The sequence below is a fragment of the Tachypleus tridentatus genome, chromosome 11 (genome assembly GCF_004210375.1).
Source record: "Tachypleus tridentatus isolate NWPU-2018 chromosome 11, ASM421037v1, whole genome shotgun sequence".
Taxonomy (NCBI): Eukaryota; Metazoa; Arthropoda; class Merostomata; order Xiphosura; family Limulidae; genus Tachypleus; species Tachypleus tridentatus.
Window position 1 is genome coordinate 18384400 of NC_134835.1, and position 23625 is coordinate 18408024.

At 30.4% G+C, this 23625-nt stretch overlaps 1 protein-coding gene across 1 annotated transcript in view; it reads left to right on the plus strand.

Annotated features, from left to right (window-relative positions):
* LOC143231726 (exocyst complex component 2-like) overlaps positions 1–23625 on the plus strand; it is a 151685-nt gene that overhangs the window by 89519 nt on the left and 38541 nt on the right. Inside the window, exons 8-17 of the mRNA XM_076466343.1 lie at positions 636–781; positions 8989–9070; positions 9225–9327; positions 9731–9843; positions 13034–13203; positions 14359–14409; positions 14818–14990; positions 17355–17476; positions 19364–19437; positions 20083–20166. Coding sequence (XP_076322458.1) covers positions 636–781; positions 8989–9070; positions 9225–9327; positions 9731–9843; positions 13034–13203; positions 14359–14409; positions 14818–14990; positions 17355–17476; positions 19364–19437; positions 20083–20166 — 1118 coding nt within the window. The remainder of the gene's footprint in view (positions 1–635; positions 782–8988; positions 9071–9224; positions 9328–9730; positions 9844–13033; positions 13204–14358; positions 14410–14817; positions 14991–17354; positions 17477–19363; positions 19438–20082; positions 20167–23625) is intronic.

Genomic DNA, 23625 nt, shown 5'->3' on the forward strand with positions numbered 1-23625 from the left:
ATTGTGATTACACAAACTTATAAGTACAACTCATTGTGATGACACAAACTTATAAGTACAACTCATTGTGATTACACAAACTTATAAGTTTCATAAATTTTACTAATATAAACTGTAAGGTTTTTATGTATTCAGTGTTTCATTTATTCATGGTTGGTGTTTATTTGTCTTGTGTAATGTTCATTACAAATTGGTATTCTCATTGTTATTTGTGTTATGTAGTTTTCATTGTAAGCTAGTCATCAGGATTTGTGTTTACAAGTCTTATGTTGTGTTCATTATAAGTCACTATTGTCATCAAAATTTGTATTTATCCATCTTGCATAATATTCATCATAAGTCAGTATTTAGTTTGCATTTATCCAAAGTTATGTATTGTTAATTATAAGTCTCTAATGTCATCATGACTTTTATTTGTGCAACTTATGTATGATTTTGTGAAATAAAAATTGCATCAAGAACAGTATTTATCTATAAACATTTCATAATATTATCTTTGTTTATTATAACAGTTTTTCTTTTAACATTTTGTCTCTTTCTCTTTAAATTTCTAAATTGTAAAATTTAAACTAGTATCTTTGTGTAGTTTCACTCGATATGTCAGGTTTCATACAAATCTTAATGTTAACTTACAGAAAGTAAGAAGGAGGCAGACTCCTTATTTGAAGCTGTTCTTGCACGTAAGGACCGAGCTGATGGTACACGGAATGCTTTAAGTGCTCTTCAGCGGTTTAAGTTTCTCTTCAATCTTCCTGCTAGTATTGAGAGAAACATTCAGAAGGTGAGGTGTTGAGAAGGGCTAATGAATCAGTTATCGTTATTGAATATGAAATAGAACAAATATTTCGTAACTCAGTTATTCACTACCCTTTTCATAGAGTCACTTTTATTAACATTATTTGTTATTTTACTTATTAAACTAATAATATAATTTGTTGCCACAAAGATTATTTCACACTAGTACCATTACTCGGTGTTGCCCAGGTTTAAAAAAAATAGTACATTCTCTGTTGCCCCATTCCATATTTCAATAGGTAACAAAAATATTTTGTGAACTTATAAAGTAGGGAGTACTCATTCTGCTAAACCAGATAAGCTTAGCTCTATTCTCTCTACCCCCACCAATCCCACTGGCAGAGCTATATGTCTGCAGAGTTATAACACTAGAAACCAGGTTTCAATACTGTGCAGAACATAGATAGCCCATTGTGTAGCTCTGTGTGTAATTCCAAAAAATTAATCAGTTAATTAGATCTCTATCCACTGCCATTCCTGCTCAAATATTAACATTTAAAACGTAAATATGTATGTAATATTATATTCAATTTGTTTTAATGTAAATTTAATATATTTCTGTGAATGTGATACTGTATCCATTATGACATTGATGTGTGAAATATAGTAGAAACAAAATGCAGTATTGTGCTTTATAATGTGTGAAGAAATTATACTTCTAAGTATTGAACCACCCAGAGGGGAAAAAAAGTAAAATAAAATACACTCACACACATCACTTTAGTCTCATTGTATACAGTAAGTAATGTAAATCAATACACTCACACACATCACTTTAGTCTCATTGTATACAGTAGGTAATGTAAGTCAGTATACTCACAGACATCATTTTAATCTCATTGTATACAGTAAGTAATGTAAGTCAATGCACTCACACCCATCACTTTAGTCTCATTGTATACAGTAGGTAATGTAAGTCAATACACTCACAGACATCACTTTTATCTTTTTGTATACAGTAAGTAATGTAACTCAATACACTCACAGACATCACTTTAATCTCTTTGTATACAGTAAGTAATATAAGTCAATGCACTCACACACATCACTTTAGTCTCATTGTATACAGTAAGTAATGTAAGTCAGTTCACTCACAGACATCACTTTAGTCTCCTTGTATACAGTAAGTAATGTAAGTCAGTTCACTCACAGACATAACTTTAGTCTCATTGTATACAGTAAGTAATGTAAGTCAGTTCACTCACAGACATCACTTTAGTCTCCTTGTATACAGTAAGTAATGTAAGTCAGTTCACTCACAGACATCACTTTAATCTTATTGTATACAGTAAGTAATGTAAGTCAGTACACTCACAGACATCACTTTAATCTCATTGTATACAGTAATTAATGTAAGTCAGTTCACTCACAGACATCACTTTAATCTCATTGTATACAGTAAGTAATGTAAGTCAGTTCACTCACAGACATCACTTTAATCTCATTGTATACAGTAAGTAATGTAAGTCAGTTCACTCACAGACATCACTTTAATCTCATTGTATACAGTAAGTAATGTAAGTCAGTTCACTCACAGACATCACTTTAATCTCATTGTATACAGTAAGTAATGTAAGTCAGTTCACTCAGAGACATCACTTTAATCTCATTGTATACAGTAAGTAATGTAAGTCAGTTCACTCAGAGACATCACTTTAATCTCATTGTATACAGTAAGTAATGTAAGTCAGTACACTCACAGACATCACTTTAATCTCATTGTATACAGTAAGTAATGTAAGTCAGTACACTCAGAGACATCACTTTAATCTCATTGTATACAGTAAGTAATGTAAGTTTATACACTCACAGACTTCACTTTAATCTCATTGTATACAGTAAGTAATGTAAGTCAGTACACTCAGAGACATCACTTTAATCTCATTGTATACAGTAAGTAATGTAAGTTTATACACTCACAGACATCACTTTAATCTCATTGTATACAGTAAGTAATGTACGTCAATACACTCACAGACATCACTTTAATCTCGTTGTATACAGTAGGAATTGTAAGTTTATACACTCACAGACATCACTTTAATCTCATTGTATACAGTAAGTAATGTAAGTCAGTTCACTCACAGACTTCACTTTAATCTCATTGTATACAGTAAGTAATGCACGTCAATACACTCCCAGACATCACTTTAATCTCGTTGTATACAGTAAGTAATGTAAGTCAATACACTCACAGACATCACTTTAATCTCATTGTATGCAGTAAGTAATATAAGTCAATACACTCACACACATCACTTTAGTCTCATTGTATACAGTAAGTAATGTAAGTCAGTTCACTCACAGACATTACTTTAGTCTCATTGTATACAGTAAGTAATGTAAGTCAGTTCACTCACAGACATCACTTTAGTCTCCTTGTATACAGTAAGTAATGTAAGTCAGTTCACTCACAGACTTCACTTTAATCTCATTTTATACAGTAAGTAATGTAAGTCAATACACTCACAGACATCACTTTAATCTCATTATATACAGTAAGTAATGTAAGTCAATACACTCTCAGACATCACTTTAGTCTCCTTGTATACAGTAAGTAATGTAAGTCAGTTCACTCAGAGACATCACTTTAATCTCATTGTATAAGTAAGTAATGTAAGTTTATACACTCCCAGACATCACTTTAATCTCGTTGTATACAGTAAGTAATGTAAGTCAATACACTCTCAGACATCATTTTAATCTCATTGTATGCAGTAAGTAATGTAAGTCAATACACTCACAGACATCACTTTAATCTCGTTGTATGCATAAAGTAATGTAAGTCAATACACTCACAGACATCAGTTTAATCTCGTTGTATGCAGTAAGTAATGTCAGTCTATACACTCTCAGACATCACTTTAATCTCATTGTATAAGTAAGTAATGTAAGTCTATACACTCACAGACTTCACTTTAATCTCATTGTATACAGTAAGTAATGCAAGACAGTACACTCACAGACATCACTTTAATCTCATTGTATACAGTAAGTAATGTAAGTCAATACACTCACAGACATCACTTTAATCTCATTGTATACATAAAGTAATGTACGTCAATACACTCACAGACATCACTTTAATCTCCTTGTATACAGTAAGTAATGTAAGTCAGTACACTCACAGACATCACTTTAATGTCATTGTATGCAGTAAGTAATGTAAGTCAATACACTCGCAGACTTTACTTTAATCTCATTGTATGCAGTAAGTAATGTACGTCAATACACTCTCAGACATCACTTTAATCTTGTTGTATACAGTAAGTAATGTAAGTCAGTACACTCACAAACATCACTTTAATCTTATTGTATAAGTAAGTAATGGAAGTCTATACACTCAGAGACATCACTTTAATCTCATTGTATACAGTAAGTAATGTAAGTCAGTACACTCACAGACATCACTTTAATCTCATTGTATACATAAAGTAATGTACGTCAATACACTCACAGACATCACTTTAATCTCCTTGTATACAGTAAGTAATGTAAGTCAGTACACTCACAGACATCACTTTAATCTTGTTGTATACAGTAAGTAATGTAAGTCAGTACACTCACAAACATCACTTTAATCTAATTGTATAAGTAAGTAATGGAAGTCTATACACTCAGAGACATCACTTTAATCTCATTGTATACAGTAAGTAATGTAAGTCAGTACACTCACAGACATCACTTTAATCTCATTGTATACATAAAGTAATGTTCGTCAATACACTCACAGACATCACTTTAATCTCCTTGTATACAGTAAGTAATGTAAGTCAGTACACTCACAGACATCACTTTAATCTCATTGTATACATAAAGTAATGTACGTCAGTACACTCCCAGACATCACTTTAATCTCGTTGTATACAGTAAGTAATGTAAGTCAATACTCTCACAGACATCACTTTAATCTCGTTGTATACAGTAGGTAATGTAAGTCTATATACTCACAGACATCACTTTAATCTCGTTGTATACAGTAAGTAATGTAAGTCAATACACTCTCAGACATCATTTTAATCTCGTTGTATACAGTAAGGTAATGTAAGTCAATACACTCTCAGACATCATTTTAATTTCGTTGTATACAGTAAGTAATGTAAGTCAATACACTCTCAGACATCATTTTAATTTCGTTGTATACCGTAAGTAATGTAAGTCAATACACTCTCAGACATCATTTTAATTTCATTGTATACAGTAAGTAATGTAAGTCAATACACTGACAGACATCACTTTAATCTCATTGTATGCAGTAAGTAATGTAAGTCAATACACTCACAGACATCACTTTAATCTTGTTGTATGCAGTAAGTGATGTAAGTCAGTACACTCACAGACATCACTTTAATCTCTTTGTATACAGTAAGTAATATAAGTCTATACACTCAGAGACATCACTTTAATCTCATTGTATACAGTAAGTAATGTATGTCTGTACACTCAGAGACATCACTTTAATCTCATTGTATACAGTAAGTATTGTAAGTCAGCACACTCACACACATCACTTTAATCTCATTGTATACATAAAGTAATGTAAGTCAATACACTCACAGACATCAGTTTAATCTCGTTGTATGCAGTAAGTAATGTAAGTCAGTACACTCACAAACATCACTTTAATCTCATTGTATAAGTAAGTAATGTAAGTCTATACACTCTCAGACATCACTTTAATCTCATTGTATAAGTAAGTAATGTAAGTCAGTACACTCACAGACATCACTTTAATCTCGTTGTATACAGTAGGTAATGTAAGTCTATACACTCACAGACTTCACTTTAATCTCATTGTATACAGTAAGTAATGTAAGTCAGCACACTCACACACATCACTTTAATCTCATTGTATACAGTAAGTAATGTAAGTCAATACACTCGCAGACTTTACTTTAATGTCATTGTATGCAGTAAGTAATGTAAGTCAATACACTCGCAGACTTTACTTTAATCTCATTGTATGCAGTAAGTAATGTACGTCAATACACTCGCAGACTTTACTTTAATCTCATTGTATGCAGTAAGTAATGTAAGTCAGTTCACTCTCAGACATCACTTTAATCTTGTTGTATACAGTAAGTAACGTAAGTCAATACACTCACAGACATCACTTTAATCTCATTGTATACATAAAGTAATGTAAGTCAATATACTCTCAGACATCACTTTAATCTCATTTTATACAGAAGGTAATGTAAGTCAATACACTCTCAGACATCACTTTAATCTCATTTTATACTGAAGGTAATGTAAGTCAATACACTCACAGAAATCACTTTAATCTCATTGTATACAGTAAGTAATGTAAGTCAATACACTCACAGACATCACTTTAATCTCGTATACAGTAGGTAATGTAAGTCTATACACTCCCAGACATCACTTTAATCTCGTTGTATACAGTAAGTAATGTAAGTCAATACACTCACAGACATCACTTTAATCTCATTGTATGCAGTTAGTAATGTAAGTCTTACTGTTTTCATGTTTTATTGGCTGGACCTACTGTGTACAAATTCACTCACACACAATATTCTAACTCTGCATACATTGTTTGTGTGTGTGTGTGACTTTAAATAGTAAACATATAATCAATAGTGTATAACTAAATGTACCTGTCAGTTTTGATGATAATAAAAAAATACAATTTCCATGTTTAACCCATCTTTCACCTTACGCAAGCGTTCTACGAGCTATTGTGACTTGATTTTAATTACACTTTACATTATGAATTTTATAATTGAATCTGTACTCTTGTCATGCATTCTGTTTTATGGCAGGTGGCATAAATTTTATTTTACAGACTGTGCCTACTGTTTGCTGTTTTATGTACAACATCTTAGTGCTAAATACATTTCTTTTGTATATGAGGTTAAATACTTAATGTATTAGTAAATATATAGTTAATGATATATAAATAAAAAGGCCTATAATGCTATATTCTAAATTAAATATTAGCTCAACTTACTTCACAAAGTCAAATCTGTGTAGAATTTATTTTTGTAATGTATACATGTTCACAATAAAATTACAATATGAACAAGCAGATGATAGAAGCATACATCAACAAAAAATTGTCATTTTGAACACTTTTATGTGAGGGAAATGTGACCCATGCAGGGAACACAGCAGACAAACAAGCAACCAAACAGAAAGATGTATATATAGATCATTCTCTAAATCTACCAAGCTAGCTGAACCAAGTATAACATTTATTGCAATATGATAGGTCTTTCTTGTACCCAGTGTTGATTAGAATTCAATACATCTGTTTTTATTTATTCATTTTTTTAAAAAATACATCTTTTTGTGTTCATGCCTATTTATAATGATTATTCAACATTGTTAGCCTAGTAAATGAACTTAGGACCATAGGACTAACCTAAATTATATGGGCTGTCTAAACCTTGTAGGATATTAGTGGGTTTATCACCAAAACTAGTGTTAGTAGCAAGGGTATCCAACTGCTTAAACAGTGCATTGAAACCATTATAAGCAAGAGAGCTACTTACAGCAGTGGATTAATTCTACTTATTGGTTATATGTTTATTTTTTATCTGCCTAGTTTATATTAACCCTCATCTGTGGTTAAGTAAGTAACTTTTCGAGCCAATATTTCAACTGAGCTAGTGTTGCTCTCTATGTGATATTTTGCGTACTATATCCTCGGTTGTTGAGTGCTGGCTAGAATGGATGTGCTGCTACAGTTATATTTTTTCTTGTTGTAATTATTTGTTGTTGTTTAAGCTTAGCTGGTGCTGTTCCCTATAAGATATTTTCTGTAATATATTCTCAGTCACTTCTTGAGTGCTGGTGAGAGTTGATGTGCTGCTGCAGCTCTGTTGTTTCTGTTGTAATTATTTGTTGTTGTTTAAGCTTAGCTGGTGCTGTTCCCTATAAGATATTTTCTGTAATATATTCTCAGTCACTTCTTGAGTGCTGGTGAGAGTTGATGTGCTGCTGCAGCTCTGTTGTTTCTGTTGTAATTATTTGTTGTTGTTTAAGCTTAGCTGGTGCTGTTCTCTATAAGATATTTTCTGTAATATATTCTCAGTCACTTCTTGAGCACTGGTGAGAGTTGATGTGCTGCTGCAGCTCTGTTGTTTCTGTTGTAATTATTTGTTGTTGTTTAAGCTTACCTGGTGCTGTTCTCTATAAGATATTTTCTGTAATTTATTCTCAGTCACTTCTTAAGCTCTGGTGAGAGTTGACGTGCTGCTGCAGCTCTGTTGTTTCTGTTGTAATTGTTTGTTGTTGTTTAAGCTTAGCTGGTGCTGTTCTCTATAAGATATTTTCTGTCATATATTCTCAGTCATTTCTTGAGCACTGGTGAGAGTTGATGTGCTGCTGCAGCTCTGTTGTTTCTGTTGTAATTATTTGTTGTTGTTTAAGCTTACCTGGTGCTGTTCTCTATAAGATATTTTCTGTAATATTTTCTCAGTCACTTCTTGAGAGCTGGTGAGAGTTGATGTGCTGCTGCAGCTCTATTGTTTCTGTTGTAATTGTTTGGTGGTGGTGGTCATTCTGACCCTACCAGTTGAGGGTTAAACTTAGTTTTGTAGTGGAGCTGGAGCAGAAAAGATTGTCATGGTTGTTGTTTTTATTTTAACACCTTTCACTTTTGTTTTAACAGAACCACTGCATTAAGCTAGGACTGAGTAACATTGATTTAACGTAAATAGGTTATTTGTTGATATAAGTATTGAAATAAGTGTATGTAAATATAAATAAATGTGTGTTGTATAGATAGTATTTTATGCTGTTGAATTTGTAGGTTTAAAGTATGACTTAAAGAATGTACAAAAGTAATATGATTATGATCTTATTTTATTTAGAGATGCTGTGTAAACTACACATAATATATTGTACTGTTATGACCCAGGTATACCATCTAGTTATGTAAATCTGATTACTAAGTGAAGTTGCTAGTTATTAAAATCTTATTAAATGCCTGAAATATAAGAACTGTAAGTTTATTAAAATTTAGTTGGTGCTGTGGCATAAACATTTAATCACTACATCACTGATTAAAGCCAAAATACAATAAAACCAGCTGAGAGAACCCAGATAAGGACTCAACATAATGAAATTGATGTTTCTGAAGAAGTACTGTTACATTAAAGAGATGTACATGTTGACATTCTTTGTGTATTCAGCAGATTGGTTTTATATGGTCTACTTATTTTGCAGGGTGACTATGATGTTGTTATCAATGATTATGCAAGAGCTAAATCCCTGTTTCATAACACAGAAGTGGCTGTATTTAGGAAGGGTAGGTTGAAACAGTGAGATATGTTTATTTTAATGATTGGATCTATTATGAGTTTGGATAACAGAATATAATGAAAACAAGTAGTGTTGAAATATGTCATTTTGTTGTATGATTTTTATTCATGTGTATAACATAGCTATCTGATGTTTTTCAGTTTATCAGGAAGTAGAACAGAGGGTTGAAAAATTTCGAGAAATGTTAAATGAACATTTGAAGAAGCTTCCTGCACCTGTAGATGAACAGAAGAGGTTAATCAGGTTAGGAATACAATGATACAGGTTATAGTTCCAACTCAAATAGGGCATTTGAAACTGGTTTCAGAAACACTTAGAAGAAACTTGGAGTGAGTTTCTTGTATTTTATTGTACAGGTGGAAGTGTTAGTTTTTGCTTCCCATATTCAATCTTCAAGGATATTTTTGGTAAACACATGACCAATCAAAAGGAAGCATAAAGTGCTTACTTGAAATAGACGTATATAAATAGGACATGAAAGAAATATTGAGGTGAGGTCGTCATGTTGCTAGAGAGGTATGTAAAACAAAATGAATATTGTTTACCTAATTAGACTATGGACAAACCTTGATGTAAAATTTGTGACCTATATATGTTATAAATTTAGGTTTGAAATATCATATGAGAACTTTTCTGTTAAATCTAGGTATCTAGTAAACTTAGAAGTGGCTGGTGACCCTGCTTGGGATCTGATGTGTTACATCTACAGCTGGTTAGAAGACAGCATGAATAATTGCAAAGATAAGCATCTTATCTTAGGTATGTAGTGTGTTATAAAATCTATAACTTTAGAAGATAAATTAATGCAATGAAACACTTAGAAAATATGCAGTCTGGTAATGCAAGCTCTTTCAAAGTGTAGATTTTTCAAGTTCAGGAATGCTTTGAATATAAACATGAACTATCTTCAGTGATGTGTAGTAGATCACCAAGACCATATAGAAGTACATGTACACTGGGAATGTTGCAAGCAGTGATGTGTAGTAGATCACCAAGACCATATAGAAGTACATGTACATTGGGAATGTTGCAAGCAGTGATGTGTAGTAGATCACCAAGACCATATAGAAGTACATGTACACTGGGAATGTTACAAACAGTGATGTGTAGTAGATCACCAAGACCATATAGAAGTACATGTACATTGGGAATGTTGCAAGCAGTGATGTGTAGTAGATCACCAAGACCATACAGAAGTACATGTACATTGGGAATGTTGCAAGCAGTGATGTGTAGTAGATCACCAAGACCATACAGAAGTACATGTACATTGGGAATGTTGCAAGTGTGAGTAATTTTTGGTGTTCAAAAAGACAAACAGGGCAAGAAAAATAATGATAAGTAATTTACAAATTAGTAAGGCTAAAGTAATCTGAAAATTAAAATTGGCTGCAAGTAATGTAAGAGAAAGTAAATGGATAATTAAAGATTATAATGTATAATTAATTTAAATGGTATAAAAAAGATTAAAAATAACTTTAGCTGGAAAACATAAGGAAAAACTAAAAATTATATAAAAATAAAGATGTAAAGAAGTAGATGAGAATTGTAATGAAAATATACAATTTCTTGTGAGTGTACAAGTAAAAGGAATTGAAATAAGGTCATTATTTATCTGAAAGAAAATGTAATTTGCAGGTCAACGGTCATTAAATGTGGAATCCAAGTTAATTCGATGTGTTTTAAAAATCAGTAACATTCAAACTGACAGTCTCTGTGCATTAGTCAGAGTTGGTGAAACGTGGAACAAGAAATCATTGAGTTTGAATTGAAATCTGAAATCATCTACCTTGAAAAAAGACAAGAGAACCAGTCCTCATCTCATACAAAAACATGAATTTATCAAAAGTATCACCAGAAAAAAACAAAGTTTGTAATTTTTACAAAGCTGTTGACTTGTAAATACCACATCACTATAATAATGAATGATATACATGTATTTCTAAAGATAACCTGTAAATACCACATCACTATTATAATGAATGATATACATGTATTTCTAAAGATAACCTGTAAATACCACATCACTATAATAATGAATGATATACATGTATTTCTAAAGATAACCCGTAAATACCACATCACTATAATAATGAATTATATACATGTATTTCTAAAGATATTAAGAGAGCTGATATTCTGTTGTTGGTGACTGCAATTATGAGATTCATTATTAAAGAATTCTGAGCTCATAGAGGATTTGCTTAAGTCAGAAAAGATGTCTTAGTAAGATGCCTTGGAGAGATTCATCTGTCACCTAAAATGAACAAAACTAATGATATTGATTATGTCATCACGTAATCTAAAGCATATATATGTATTAATCACTTCCAAAAGATTATTTGACACTTTCCATTTTGTACTAAAGCTACAACTGATCTGAATATCACTGAGGAAGAATTAATTACCTACTAGTAATCTTCTGTGGACATTTATACATTATACACTAATATTCAAAAGAGGAAAGAAATCTGCTTCAAATTTTTAAAGCTTGGTTTATACTTTTGTTAATATTTTTATGTATCGTAATGAAGGTAACTGTTTTAGGTCAATCACTTGTAAACTTAATTTTATATACTAATTCAAACCTCAAATTTATAAACCATACTCTTGATTATGGTTCTTTCAAGGTAATCTTCCTCCTTGTTACTGTTTCCTCAATATATATAGCCTTCTACTCACTGGTTTATAAGGAAAACCAACTGACAAACCAGAAACTGCAATATTTAATGGACAACATTTATAGTCAAACTTGTGTTAAAATTTGTCATGATAAACACTCATTGTCAGGTCCGTCTGGCTCAGTCATGATTTCTTCTGTTGTCTACCCCTCCTCTGCTTCAGCCTTGTACTTCACTCTTCCACCCAACAGTGTTATTACTCCTGTCCAATCATTTACAGGAAGTTTAGCTGTCTCCTCATGTGTAGCATCTCTTCTTTCCTATTTTGTTTTGTGTATTTCCAGTAATAAAATTAGGAATTTATAAAGAGTACTAAGTTTCATGAACAATAGCACAACTTTTCCATTGTTTAGAGATAATACGTTGATTGAGTTACACAGTTTTTAATACTTTGTTTTTTATTTTTTCTTACTATATTGAAAACAAATGTATTTTTAGTAGTATCTAAACTTAAAGTTGTTACTGTATATAATTTCTGACAGTGTTGAAAGATCTTGTAATGTAAATTATGCTATTATATTTGTACTTGGATAAAGGATGTACAGTTTCTAGTTGGCAGTAAGAATAGGCCTATGGTTGTGTTTTAAATATGAATATTTATTTTGGATTTTAGTAACAAAATTATATACTTCTGTGAAGCAAGTGTGCAATGAGTTTTTATTTGTGTGAAAAAAATGGGAATACTTAGTTCTTATGTTTTTAAGTGGTTAAAGAAAAGAAAACATAAAGTATACTTAATTCTGAATGCATATCTATCTGAAACAGTATTCATACAAGCATAGAATTTGACTGTTTAACAAGAGATTATTTTGTTTTTGTATTTGAAAAATAAATTAGATTTTCAGAGTTGAGACTAACTTATGTTTGGTTTTAGTAGCTATTGTAACTGCTGTAATGAACCATCACATTTTAACCTAGATTATTCTTTCAGTTACAAAAGAACACTGTGGAAGTGTGCTACTTAGTGCAAGTGAATTATAGTTTTCAGGTGCATGGCTTAATGTTGATTTTGACTTAATTAATCAAAGTTCTTTTCTGTACCTTTAACCTCAGTATTAAGTTGATGACTTTAACACTAGTAACGAACATCTTACACTTCTAGTCACAGTAATTAACTTGTGTAAACATTGAATAATTTGTGTGTAAAATATTTCCTTTGTCAGTTTCCTCAGAAGAAATGTACCCATTTCATCCATCAAACATGTTCCAATTTTTATAGTTTAATGAACTTTAAAATGACCCGTTCTAGTTTCTTTCTTGCTTTATAGCCCATGGAGAATATAAAGATAATCAAAATTTGAATGATGATGACTTAGAAAATGACATGCCCCAGGTAATCATGTTTGTAGAAGAAGTAGTGTCTTTGTTTGAAACACATTTTCCTGACTTTTGGAAGCTGGGACAAGCATACCTTAATGGAGAACTCTACTCAAGAGAGGTAAACAGAATACTATTTTAATTTGGTGTAATTGTAATTTAATGTAAGTACACTGTTATGTAAAGTATGCATTGTTATGATTTTTCTAAGTTGAATTTTTGCAGCTGTTCAAAATATGCACATTTCACATAGTGAAACTGTGTTATCCTTACATTCTGGTTATTAGCACTCTTACACACATTCTTACAAACTTCATGGATTCAAAATTAATAATTGTAACAACAGAAAGTTAGTGAACCATAGACATAACTTATGAAAGAAGCTTAGTGTGTGTGTGTGTGTGTGTGTATTTATTTATTGGACAATTAACTTTTCTGTACAGCTAACAGTTTTGTACATTGTAAAGTAATGTATGAAGATTAGTATCTGTTAAAACTAGTTTGAACACTAACTTATGGATTTTGGCATTTTGATAAGTAATCACAAATTCTCAGTATTTTGTTATACTGTTTTATTATTATATTCCTTTTTTCTGATATTACACTGTAATAATTACAATATTCAAATAGAAACCTAAGCTGTGTAATATCTTACATTTTAAATAACAAGGTGATACTAGTTTATTGCATTGCTTGTTTATGTAAAAAAGTCTGTTGCTCATCACAGCAGTCTCACTAATCAAGATGTAGACATATGCAGTTTTTTTCTGAAGTTGATGTCGAATAAGTAAATATTGTCTTTGTATTTCAAGGAGTTTCTACTTGAACACTGATATGTTCAATCACTGGTCCTGCCAGTCCTCCTTAAGTGTCTTTCAGAAGATTTGTATGACATCTGGTGGTAGTTAGTGGAAACAACATAATGTTTATTTTCTTTCATGTATTACTATATAATTGGTGCAGAAGAGAGACTTATAATATCACTTTCTATGACTGTTTATTACAGAAATTGTATATAATTGTTGGCATTTCATAATATCTAACTCTTTGTTATGGTAATCTGTATTGATGCTTTGAATATAAACATTTCCTATGAATATAAACAGAAAGCAATTTGAGGTAAAGTGTTAATTGTCATACCAGGTGTTTTGAGATGCATAAACATTTTCTGTTGCATGGATTCTATGTGGTATATTTGATGTACATATTAACATTACTGTTAAAGTGTGTATCTAACTTCTAATTTTATTTTATGTGTGTATTCCTTTTATAACAGGTTAGCGATGCAAGAGACAAAAAAAATGTTCCCAAGAATACTTCATTTCAGGTTTGTGTGGTAGCTACTTCCATTACAAATAACAAAATATATTATAGTTTTTATAAACCATTAGACATAACTATAATGCAAATGTGTTCTATTCTGCATAAAACTGCAGCATATTCATGCTGTGGCCTGCATAATCTGGTAAAGTCTACACTATAATTATGCTGTAGTCTGTATAAACTAATAGATGTACCTGTACTATTATTGCTGCATAGGCCTTATAATCCAGTAGTCATACCTGTACTGTATTTGTTTTGTAGGCCTTATACAACTGTATTATAATTAATAATTGTTGTGTTCCTTATGTAGTGCACATAACTGAACTATAATTGTTGTGTAGGTTTTTCGCTCAACTTGTGTTTAATTTTAGAGACTACAACATTTTAAGGAACTTCTTTTTGTTTGCTTCAGAGAATGACAGTAAACTGTACAGTAAAGCTGTGCAACATGGTTCGTGCAGCTTTACTCAGTCACACACTCAAGATACAGTCAATCCATGAAAATCAGTCCTTAGGTAACTGGTCCCGGCTTCAAACAACTGAAGTCCTCGTAGCCTGGCTTCCACACAGCATTAGGTGTATCAGGTAATGTGTGTTTCTAACAAGTTTATGTGTGTAACATTAATCCTGCAAAAGTATACCATAAAGTAGAAGATGTGCAAACATTATCTTTGTTGTTGTGTTTGTTTTGCTGGGGAAGGTGACATGGACTAAATTTTGGAATGTTTACCACTTTTAGGAGCAAGATGTTTCCTATCCAAATTTGAAAAGTCGTGAAAAATTCACTCTGTACGAGACAATTATTACATCTTTGTTTGAGAGTCACAATAGTAATACTGGTAGTAATACTAATAGACACAGTTATAAAATTTGGCAATATTACTGATGCATCTTTGTTTGAGAGTCACAATAGTAATACTGGTAGTAATACTAATAGACACAGTTATAAAATTTGGCAATATTACTGATGCATCTTTGTTTGAGAGTCACAAGAGTAATACTGGTAGTAATACTAATAGACACAGTTATAAAATTTGGCAATATTACTGATGCATCTTTGTTTGAGAGTCACAATAGTAATACTGGTAGTAATACTAATAGACACAGTTATAAAATTTGGCAATATTACTGATGCATCTTTTGTTTGAGAGTCACAAGAGTAATACTGGTAGTAATACTAATAGACACAGTTATAAAATTTGGCAATATTACTGATGCATCTTTGTTTGAGAGTCACAATAGTAATACTGGTAGTAATACTAATAGACACAGTTATAAAATTTGGCAGGGTAGGGATCGTATTCAGATAAGACAGTTTCATTTTAATAATAGGTGGTTAGCCAGTGGAATGGGTTCTCTTTAGGTGCTGTTTAGGAAGTAAATTTAAGAGTTTAAGAGAAAGCTCTAACTGTATGAATGATAAGAACTGGCTTTAAGATTTTTTTTAATTGTTCAGCTTAAGAGATGGAACAGCAGAGATGGATCAATAGGTTATTTATTATTCTTAAACATCGTGTTATCGGATAGGTTATTTGGGATTATGGTCATGGGAAAGGGGCAGATGAGGGCAAACTTTTGTCACTGGCATTCTATCCCCTGTACTTATGCCCCTGTATATGTGTATGTGGCATAGTGTCCCCCAGTTTCACAGGGACAGGTTTGAAGATTTGTAATTCTGTAATCTGAGTATGTTTGTTTCTTGTTGAACCCAAAGCACAGATAGCTCATTCTATGGTTTCATGTTAACTAGAAACAAACAGGTGGCATAGTAAAATTTAAAATAAGTTAGTTTTTTGTATAAAATCAATAAAACGTGTGTCCCATTATATTTATAGTTTAGTATCTAATCTGAGCATTGCTGCTGGAATATGTTTTATTATAAATGTAATTTACCAGTAATAGAAAGTTTATTTTTCCAACATATTTTTTTTTTTTTTTTTTTATAGTAAGTTGTCTAAAATGTGAATAGAAACTGTTATTAGTTACAAAATATACCTTTCTGAGATCAAGTGCAACATTGTACCTTTTAATAATTATGGATTCTAAATGTTATATTATTATTGTTACCTGTTAACATACTTAATGTTGTAACAAACTAGTTGTAGTTCTGAGTGTAAGAATATTTATATATGTAGTTTTCGGATAGCATATGTGTATATAGTAACTAAAGAAGTGACAAACATAGAAGCCAACATGAAAAAATCTTTTATGCAAATTGACCAAGGAAGTTAATTGGTGATGTGAGAAAAGACAACAGTAGAACTTATTGATTATAATTTAAGTTTTGTAGAAATAGTTACAGGTTCTATTTGACACATTTCCTTAAAGATGTTCAACCTTATTTTTAATTTGGAAAAGAGATCCTTATAATGGGTATTTAAGGGTTGAAAGTTAAAACTTGTTTTTGCTTTAACATTATTCAAAGTCAAGTCTTTAGAAATAATATAGATAGGTAACCACTGAAACAATATGATTATATATTCACTCGAGTGTTTCACTTGTCTTTAAAATATCATTTTGTTATATTTTAAACTTACACTTCTTTTCAATGATTTTTATATAATTTTACACAGTTTCTAAACATTTACTATAATATACTTGTCAGTAGAATTTGAAAGAGCATTAGTGACCATTGCCCTGTTATGTTCTTTTGTGATTTTGGTATAATTACACTTTTGTGCAGAAATCTCAAGTCCTGTTATACAAAGTTATGTAGAAACATCTTCACTTTCAGTTTATAGAATAGCTGATAATTTTACTTTTATCAAACATTCATGCAAAAAGTAAACAAGATTTATGGTTTCTAGATTTCATAAATTATCACTGACTTGGCTGTTTCATTAAAAATTCTCATGATCTATGATCAGTTATTATTCTTCACTGTGCCACATGATGTATTGAAGCTGATACAACAATGTCTATTTCAATGATTGTATATTCCTTTTATAGAGAGTGTTACTCCAGTTTACTGAAACTGGATCTACCTCAGGAAGTATTGAGGCTGGTCCAGCAACTTCTTTTTGATCTTCGTGTTCATTCTCTGACTTGTCTGTTCACTCAGGCTGCAGAAGGTAAATAGTAAACACTGTCTTCTTGTGTTATACATATAAAAAATTGGCTATGAAGATTTTCTATATTTCTCTACGGATACTGTTGACACAAATTATTACACTGTTCCTGCCAAGTTACTTCCAATTGTACTGTATTCTTGCCACATTATTTTCTATTGTACTCTATTCCTGCCACATTATTTTCCATTGTACTGTGTTCCTGCCACATTATTTTCCATTGTACTGTGTTCCTGCCACATTATTTTCCATTGTACTGTGTTCCTGCCACATTATTTTCCATTGTACTGTGTTCCTGCCACATTATTTTCCATTGTACTGTGTTCCTGCCACATTATTTTCCATTGTACTGTGTTCCTGCCACATTATTTTCCATTGTACTGTGTTCCTGCCACATTATTTTCCATTGTACTGTATTTCTGCCACATTATTTTCCATTGTACTGTATTCCTGCCACATTATTTTCCATTGTACTGTATTACTACCACATTATTTTCCATTGTACTGTATTACTACCACATTATTTTCCATTGTACTGTATTACTACCACATTATTTTCCATTGTACTCTATTCCTGCCAAGTTACTTCCAATTGTACTACATTCCTACCAAGGTACAAAGATAAAGATTTGAACATGAACTAAGTTGTACTAACTGAAGTTATAGAACATGAGCTAAGTTGTACTAACTGAAGTTATAGAACATGAACTATGTTGTACTAACTGAAGTTATAGAACATGAACTAAGTTGTACTAACTGAAGTTATAGAACATGAACTAAGTTGTACTAACTGAAGTTATAGAACATGAACTAAGTTGTACTAACTGAAGTTATAGAACATGAACTAAGTTGTACTAACTGAAGTTATAGAACATGAACTACGTTGTACTAACTGAAGTTATAGAACATGAACTACGTTGTACTAACTGAAGTTATAGAACATGAACTAAGTTGTACTAACTGAAGTTATAGAACATGAACTAAGTTGTACTAACTGAAGTTATAGAACATGAACTAAGTTGTACTAACTGAAGTTATAGATATTAAGATTTGAACATGAACTGAGTTGTACTAACTGAAGTTATAGAACATGAACTACGTTGTACTAACTGAAGTTATAGAACATGAACTACGTTGTACTAACTGAAGTTATAGAACATGAACTAAGTTGTAATAACTGAAGTTATAGATATTAAGATTTGAACATGAACATCAAATTATAGAACTTGTTACTATTTTTATGAATTCACTTTTCATACCTAAACTGTGAAACTAATTACAGTTGCTGCCATGGTAGTCATATGTTAGAAGTAAATCTAAAACAATAGTTCAGATTTATTTATATTTGAGAATAGTTTATAAATTTGCATGACTTCTTGTAGGATTACACGTTTTTTTTTTAAATAGTGTATCCTCAAAGCAGGAGAATTCTTTGATTGTCAAGGTTATGATAAGATGGATTTGAACCTGTATAATTTACTTGTCTCTTCTAAATCAACACAAGGTGTTGTTTTGTCTTAATTGGATTGTGCTACTAATTTTCAGACAAATACGTTTCACTAGGTATTTTAAGGTTTTGTTTTGCAACTGGATACTATTTGTAAATATTTTTTGTGCTTATAAAAAAGTGGTTCCTTTTTTGTGTAAGCGTAACATGCTTATTTTATAGTTAATTCAGGTAGACCAGTTGCAACTATGAAATGACAATGAAATGATGTGAACAAACAATTGAATGAATAACAGTCAGTTAGTCCAAACTTTCCATCAGTTTCTAAGTATTGTACAAATGCTAACTTTGTTTAGTAATTCTAGTGATATCCTACACTTACATGGAGATATTTATTTTTGTAATTGTTATGAGGAAAGGTTAGTGATGATGTATTTCTTCAGATGTACGAAACTTTGATGTCCGAGAGACTTGGATTGTAGAAATGGATGATCAGAATGGTGGCACAACACAGTTGGTAAATGCTTTTTTCCTGTTTTGTCTCCAATATTTGTTATATTTGACAACTGAAATTATGAAATTTGTACAATTGAACCACAAATACAGGTTAATTCATAGTGACTTTTTTTTATATCTGTTCACCGCTTTGTATTTCCCGATTTTTCCATAACGTATTCAGAACCTAATTTGTAATTGGAAACTAATCATTGTTTTTTATTATTGATGTAAATCATTTTCCTTCCTGTATCATTTTTATTCCAGGAATACACAGTAATGCAGTTGCCAGCTTTACTTACATAGAAAATACCATTGACTTTAACTTGTGTACACCACAATGTTTATATTTTGTTTTGCTCCATATACACTAATATACCAATTATGCTGTTATTGAACTTTAAAATACTCACTCTTTTAGTCATAAACAATAAAACTATATTACTGGTAAAGTTATAAAAAATTGAATGTATAGACAATTAATTTTATTATGAATTTAGGATAAGTAACATGGATTAATAATTTATATTATTTCTATCTGAAATACTGTGATTATTAATTCATTAATTTTATGCACAGTTTAATAAACTGAAAAGTTTAACATTCTCTTGTCAGGTGTGTACAGTAGAGTGTTAGAAATTAATTTTCTATTTTGTTTTCATTTTAGCCACTTTTGTTTGAAAATCGTGTGATTGAAACTTTGCAGTTGGTGAGAGAGATAGTTTTACAATCAGGCTATCAGGAACAAGAGGTAAGTACAATCTCCAATGTGTGTATTCCAGAATGTACATTTAAGTTTGCTATTACTTGCATTCTCAGGTGTTCATCAAAATTAATGTACTTGTTACATTGTAATGATTGATTGGCATTGTTAATAACTATGTTCTGTAGGTGTTCATCAAAATTAATTTACTTGTTCCACTGTAATGATTGATTGACATTGTTAATAACTATGTTCTGTAGGTGTTCAGCAAAATTAATGTACTTGTTACATTGTAATGATTGATTGACATTGTTAGTAACTGTTCTGTAGGTGTTCAGCAAAATTAATTTACTTGTTCCACTGTAATGATTGATTTACCTTGTTAATAACTATGTTTTGTAGGTGTTCAGCAAAATTAATTTACTTGTTACATTGTAATAATTGATTGACATTTTTAATAACTATGTTTTGTAGGTGTTCAGCAAAATTAATGTACTTGTTACATTGTAATGATTGATTGACATTGTTAGTAACTATGTTCTGTAGGTGTTCAGCAAAATTAATGTACTTGTTACATTGTAATGATTGATTGACATTGTTAGTAACTGTTCTGTAGGTGTTCAGCAAAATTAATTTACTTGTTACATTGTAATACTTGATTGACATTTTTAATAACTATGTTCTGTAGGTGTTCATCAAAATTAATTTACTTGTCACATTGTAATAATTGATTGACATTTTTAATAACTATGTTTTGTAGGTGTTCAGCAAAATTAATGTACTTGTTACATTGTAATGATTGATTGACATTGTTAGTAACTGTTCTGTAGGTGTTCATCATAATTAATTTACATGTTACATTGTAATAATTGATTGACATTGTTAAAAATTATGTTCTGTATGTGTTCAACAAAATTAATTTACATGTTACATTGTAATAATTGATTGACATTGTTAATAACTATGTTTTGTAGGTGTTCAGCAAAATTAATTTACTTGTTACATTGTAATAATTGATTGACATTTTTAATAACTATGTTTTGTAGGTGTTCAGCAAAATTAATGTACTTGTTACATTGTAATGATTGATTGACATTGTTAGTAACTGTTCTGTAGGTGTTCAGCAAAAGTAATTTACTTGTTACATTGTAATGATTGATTGACATTGTTAGCAACTGTTCCGTAGGTGTTCAGCAAAATTAATTTACTTGTTCCACTGTAATGGTTGATTGACCTTGTTAATAACTATGTTTTGTAGGTGTTCAGCAAAATTAATTTACTTGTTACATTGTAATACTTGATTGACATTTTTAATAACTATGTTCTCTAGGTGTTCATCAAAATTAATTTACTTGTTACATTGTAATAATTGATTGACATTTTTAATAACTATGTTTTGTAGGTGTTCAGCAAAATTAATGTACTTGTTACATTGTAATGATTGATTGACATTGTTAGTAACTGTTCTGTAGGTGTTCATCATAATTAATTTACATGTTACATTGTAATAATTGATTGACATTGTTAATTATGTTCTGTATGTGTTCAACAAAATTGATTTACATGTTACATTGTAATAATTGATTGACATTGTTAATAATTATGTTCTGTATGTGTTCAACAAAATTAATTTACTTGTTACATTGTAATAATTGATTGACATTGTTAATAATTGTTCTGTATGTGTTCATCAAAATTAATTTACTTGTTACATTGTAATGATTGATTGACATTGTTAATAATTATGTTCTGTAGGTGTTCAGCAGAATTAATGTACTTGTTACATTGTAATGATTGATTGACATTGTTAATAACTATGTTTTTTAGGTGATCAGCAAAATTAATTTACTTGTTATATTGTAATGATTGATTGACCTTGTTAATAACTATGTTTTGTAGGTGTTCAGCAAAATTAATTTACTTGTTACATTGTAATACTTGATTGACATTTTTAATAACTATGTTCTGTAGGTGTTCATCAAAATTAATTTACTTGTTACATTGTAATAATTGATTGACATTTTTAATAACTATGTTTTGTAGGTGTTCAGCAAAATTAATGTACTTGTTACATTGTAATGATTGATTGACATTGTTAGTAACTGTTCTGTAGGTGTTCAGCAAAAGTAATTTACTTGTTACATTGTAATGATTGATTGACATTGTTAGTAACTGTTCTGTAGGTGTTCAGCAAAAGTAATTTAATTGTTACATTGTAATGATTGATTGACATTGTTAGTAACTGTTCTGTAGGTGTTCAGAAAAATTAATTTACTTGTTCCACTGTAATGATTGATTGACCTTGTTAATAACTATGTTTTGTAGGTGTTCAGCAAAATTAATTTACTTGTTACATTGTAATACTTGATTGACATTGTTAATAACTATGTTCTGTATGTGTTCAGCAAAATTAATTTACTTATTACATTGTAATGATTGATTGACATTGTTAATAACTATGTTCTGTATGTGTTCAGCAAAATTAATTTACTTATTACATTGTAATGATTGATTGACATTGTTAATAACTATGTACTGTAGGTGTTCAGCAAAATTAATTTACTTGTTACATTGTAATAATTGATTGACATTGTTAATAATTATGTTCTGTATGTGTTCAGCAAAATTAATTTACTTGTTACATTGTAATGATTGATAGACATTGTTAATAATTATGTTCTGTAGGTGTTCATCAAAATTGATTTACTTGTTACATTGTAATGATTGATTGACATTGTTAATAATTATGTTCTGTAGGTGTTCATCAAAATTAATTTACTTGTTACATTGTAATGATTGATTGACATTGTTAATAATTATGTTTTGTAGGTGTTCAGCAAAATTAATGTACTTGTTACATTGTAATGATTGATTGACATTGTTAGTAACTGTTCTGTAGGTGTTCAGCAAAAGTAATTTATTTGTTACATTGTAATGATTGATTGACATTGTTAGTAACTGTTCTGTAGGTGTTCAGCAAAATTAATTTACTTGTTCCACTGTAATGATTGATTGACCTTGTTAATAACTATGTTTTGTAGGTGTTCAACAAAATTAATTTACATGTTACATTGTAATAATTGATTGACATTGTTAATAACTATGTTTTGTAGGTGTTCAGCAAAATTAATTTACTTGTTACATTGTAATAATTGATTGACATTTTTAATAACTATGTTTTGTAGGTGTTCATCAAAATTAATTTACTTGTTACATTGTAATAATTGATTGACATTTTTAATAACAATGTTTTGTAGGTGTTCAGCAAAATTAATGTACTTGTTACATTGTAATGATTGATTGACATTGTTAGTAACTGTTCTGTAGGTGTTCATCATAATTAATTTACATGTTACATTGTAATAATTGATTGACATTGTTAAAAATTATGTTCTGTATGTGTTCAACAAAATTAATTTACATGTTACATTGTAATAATTGATTGACATTGTTAATAACTATGTTTTGTAGGTGTTCAGCAAAATTAATTTACTTGTTACATTGTAA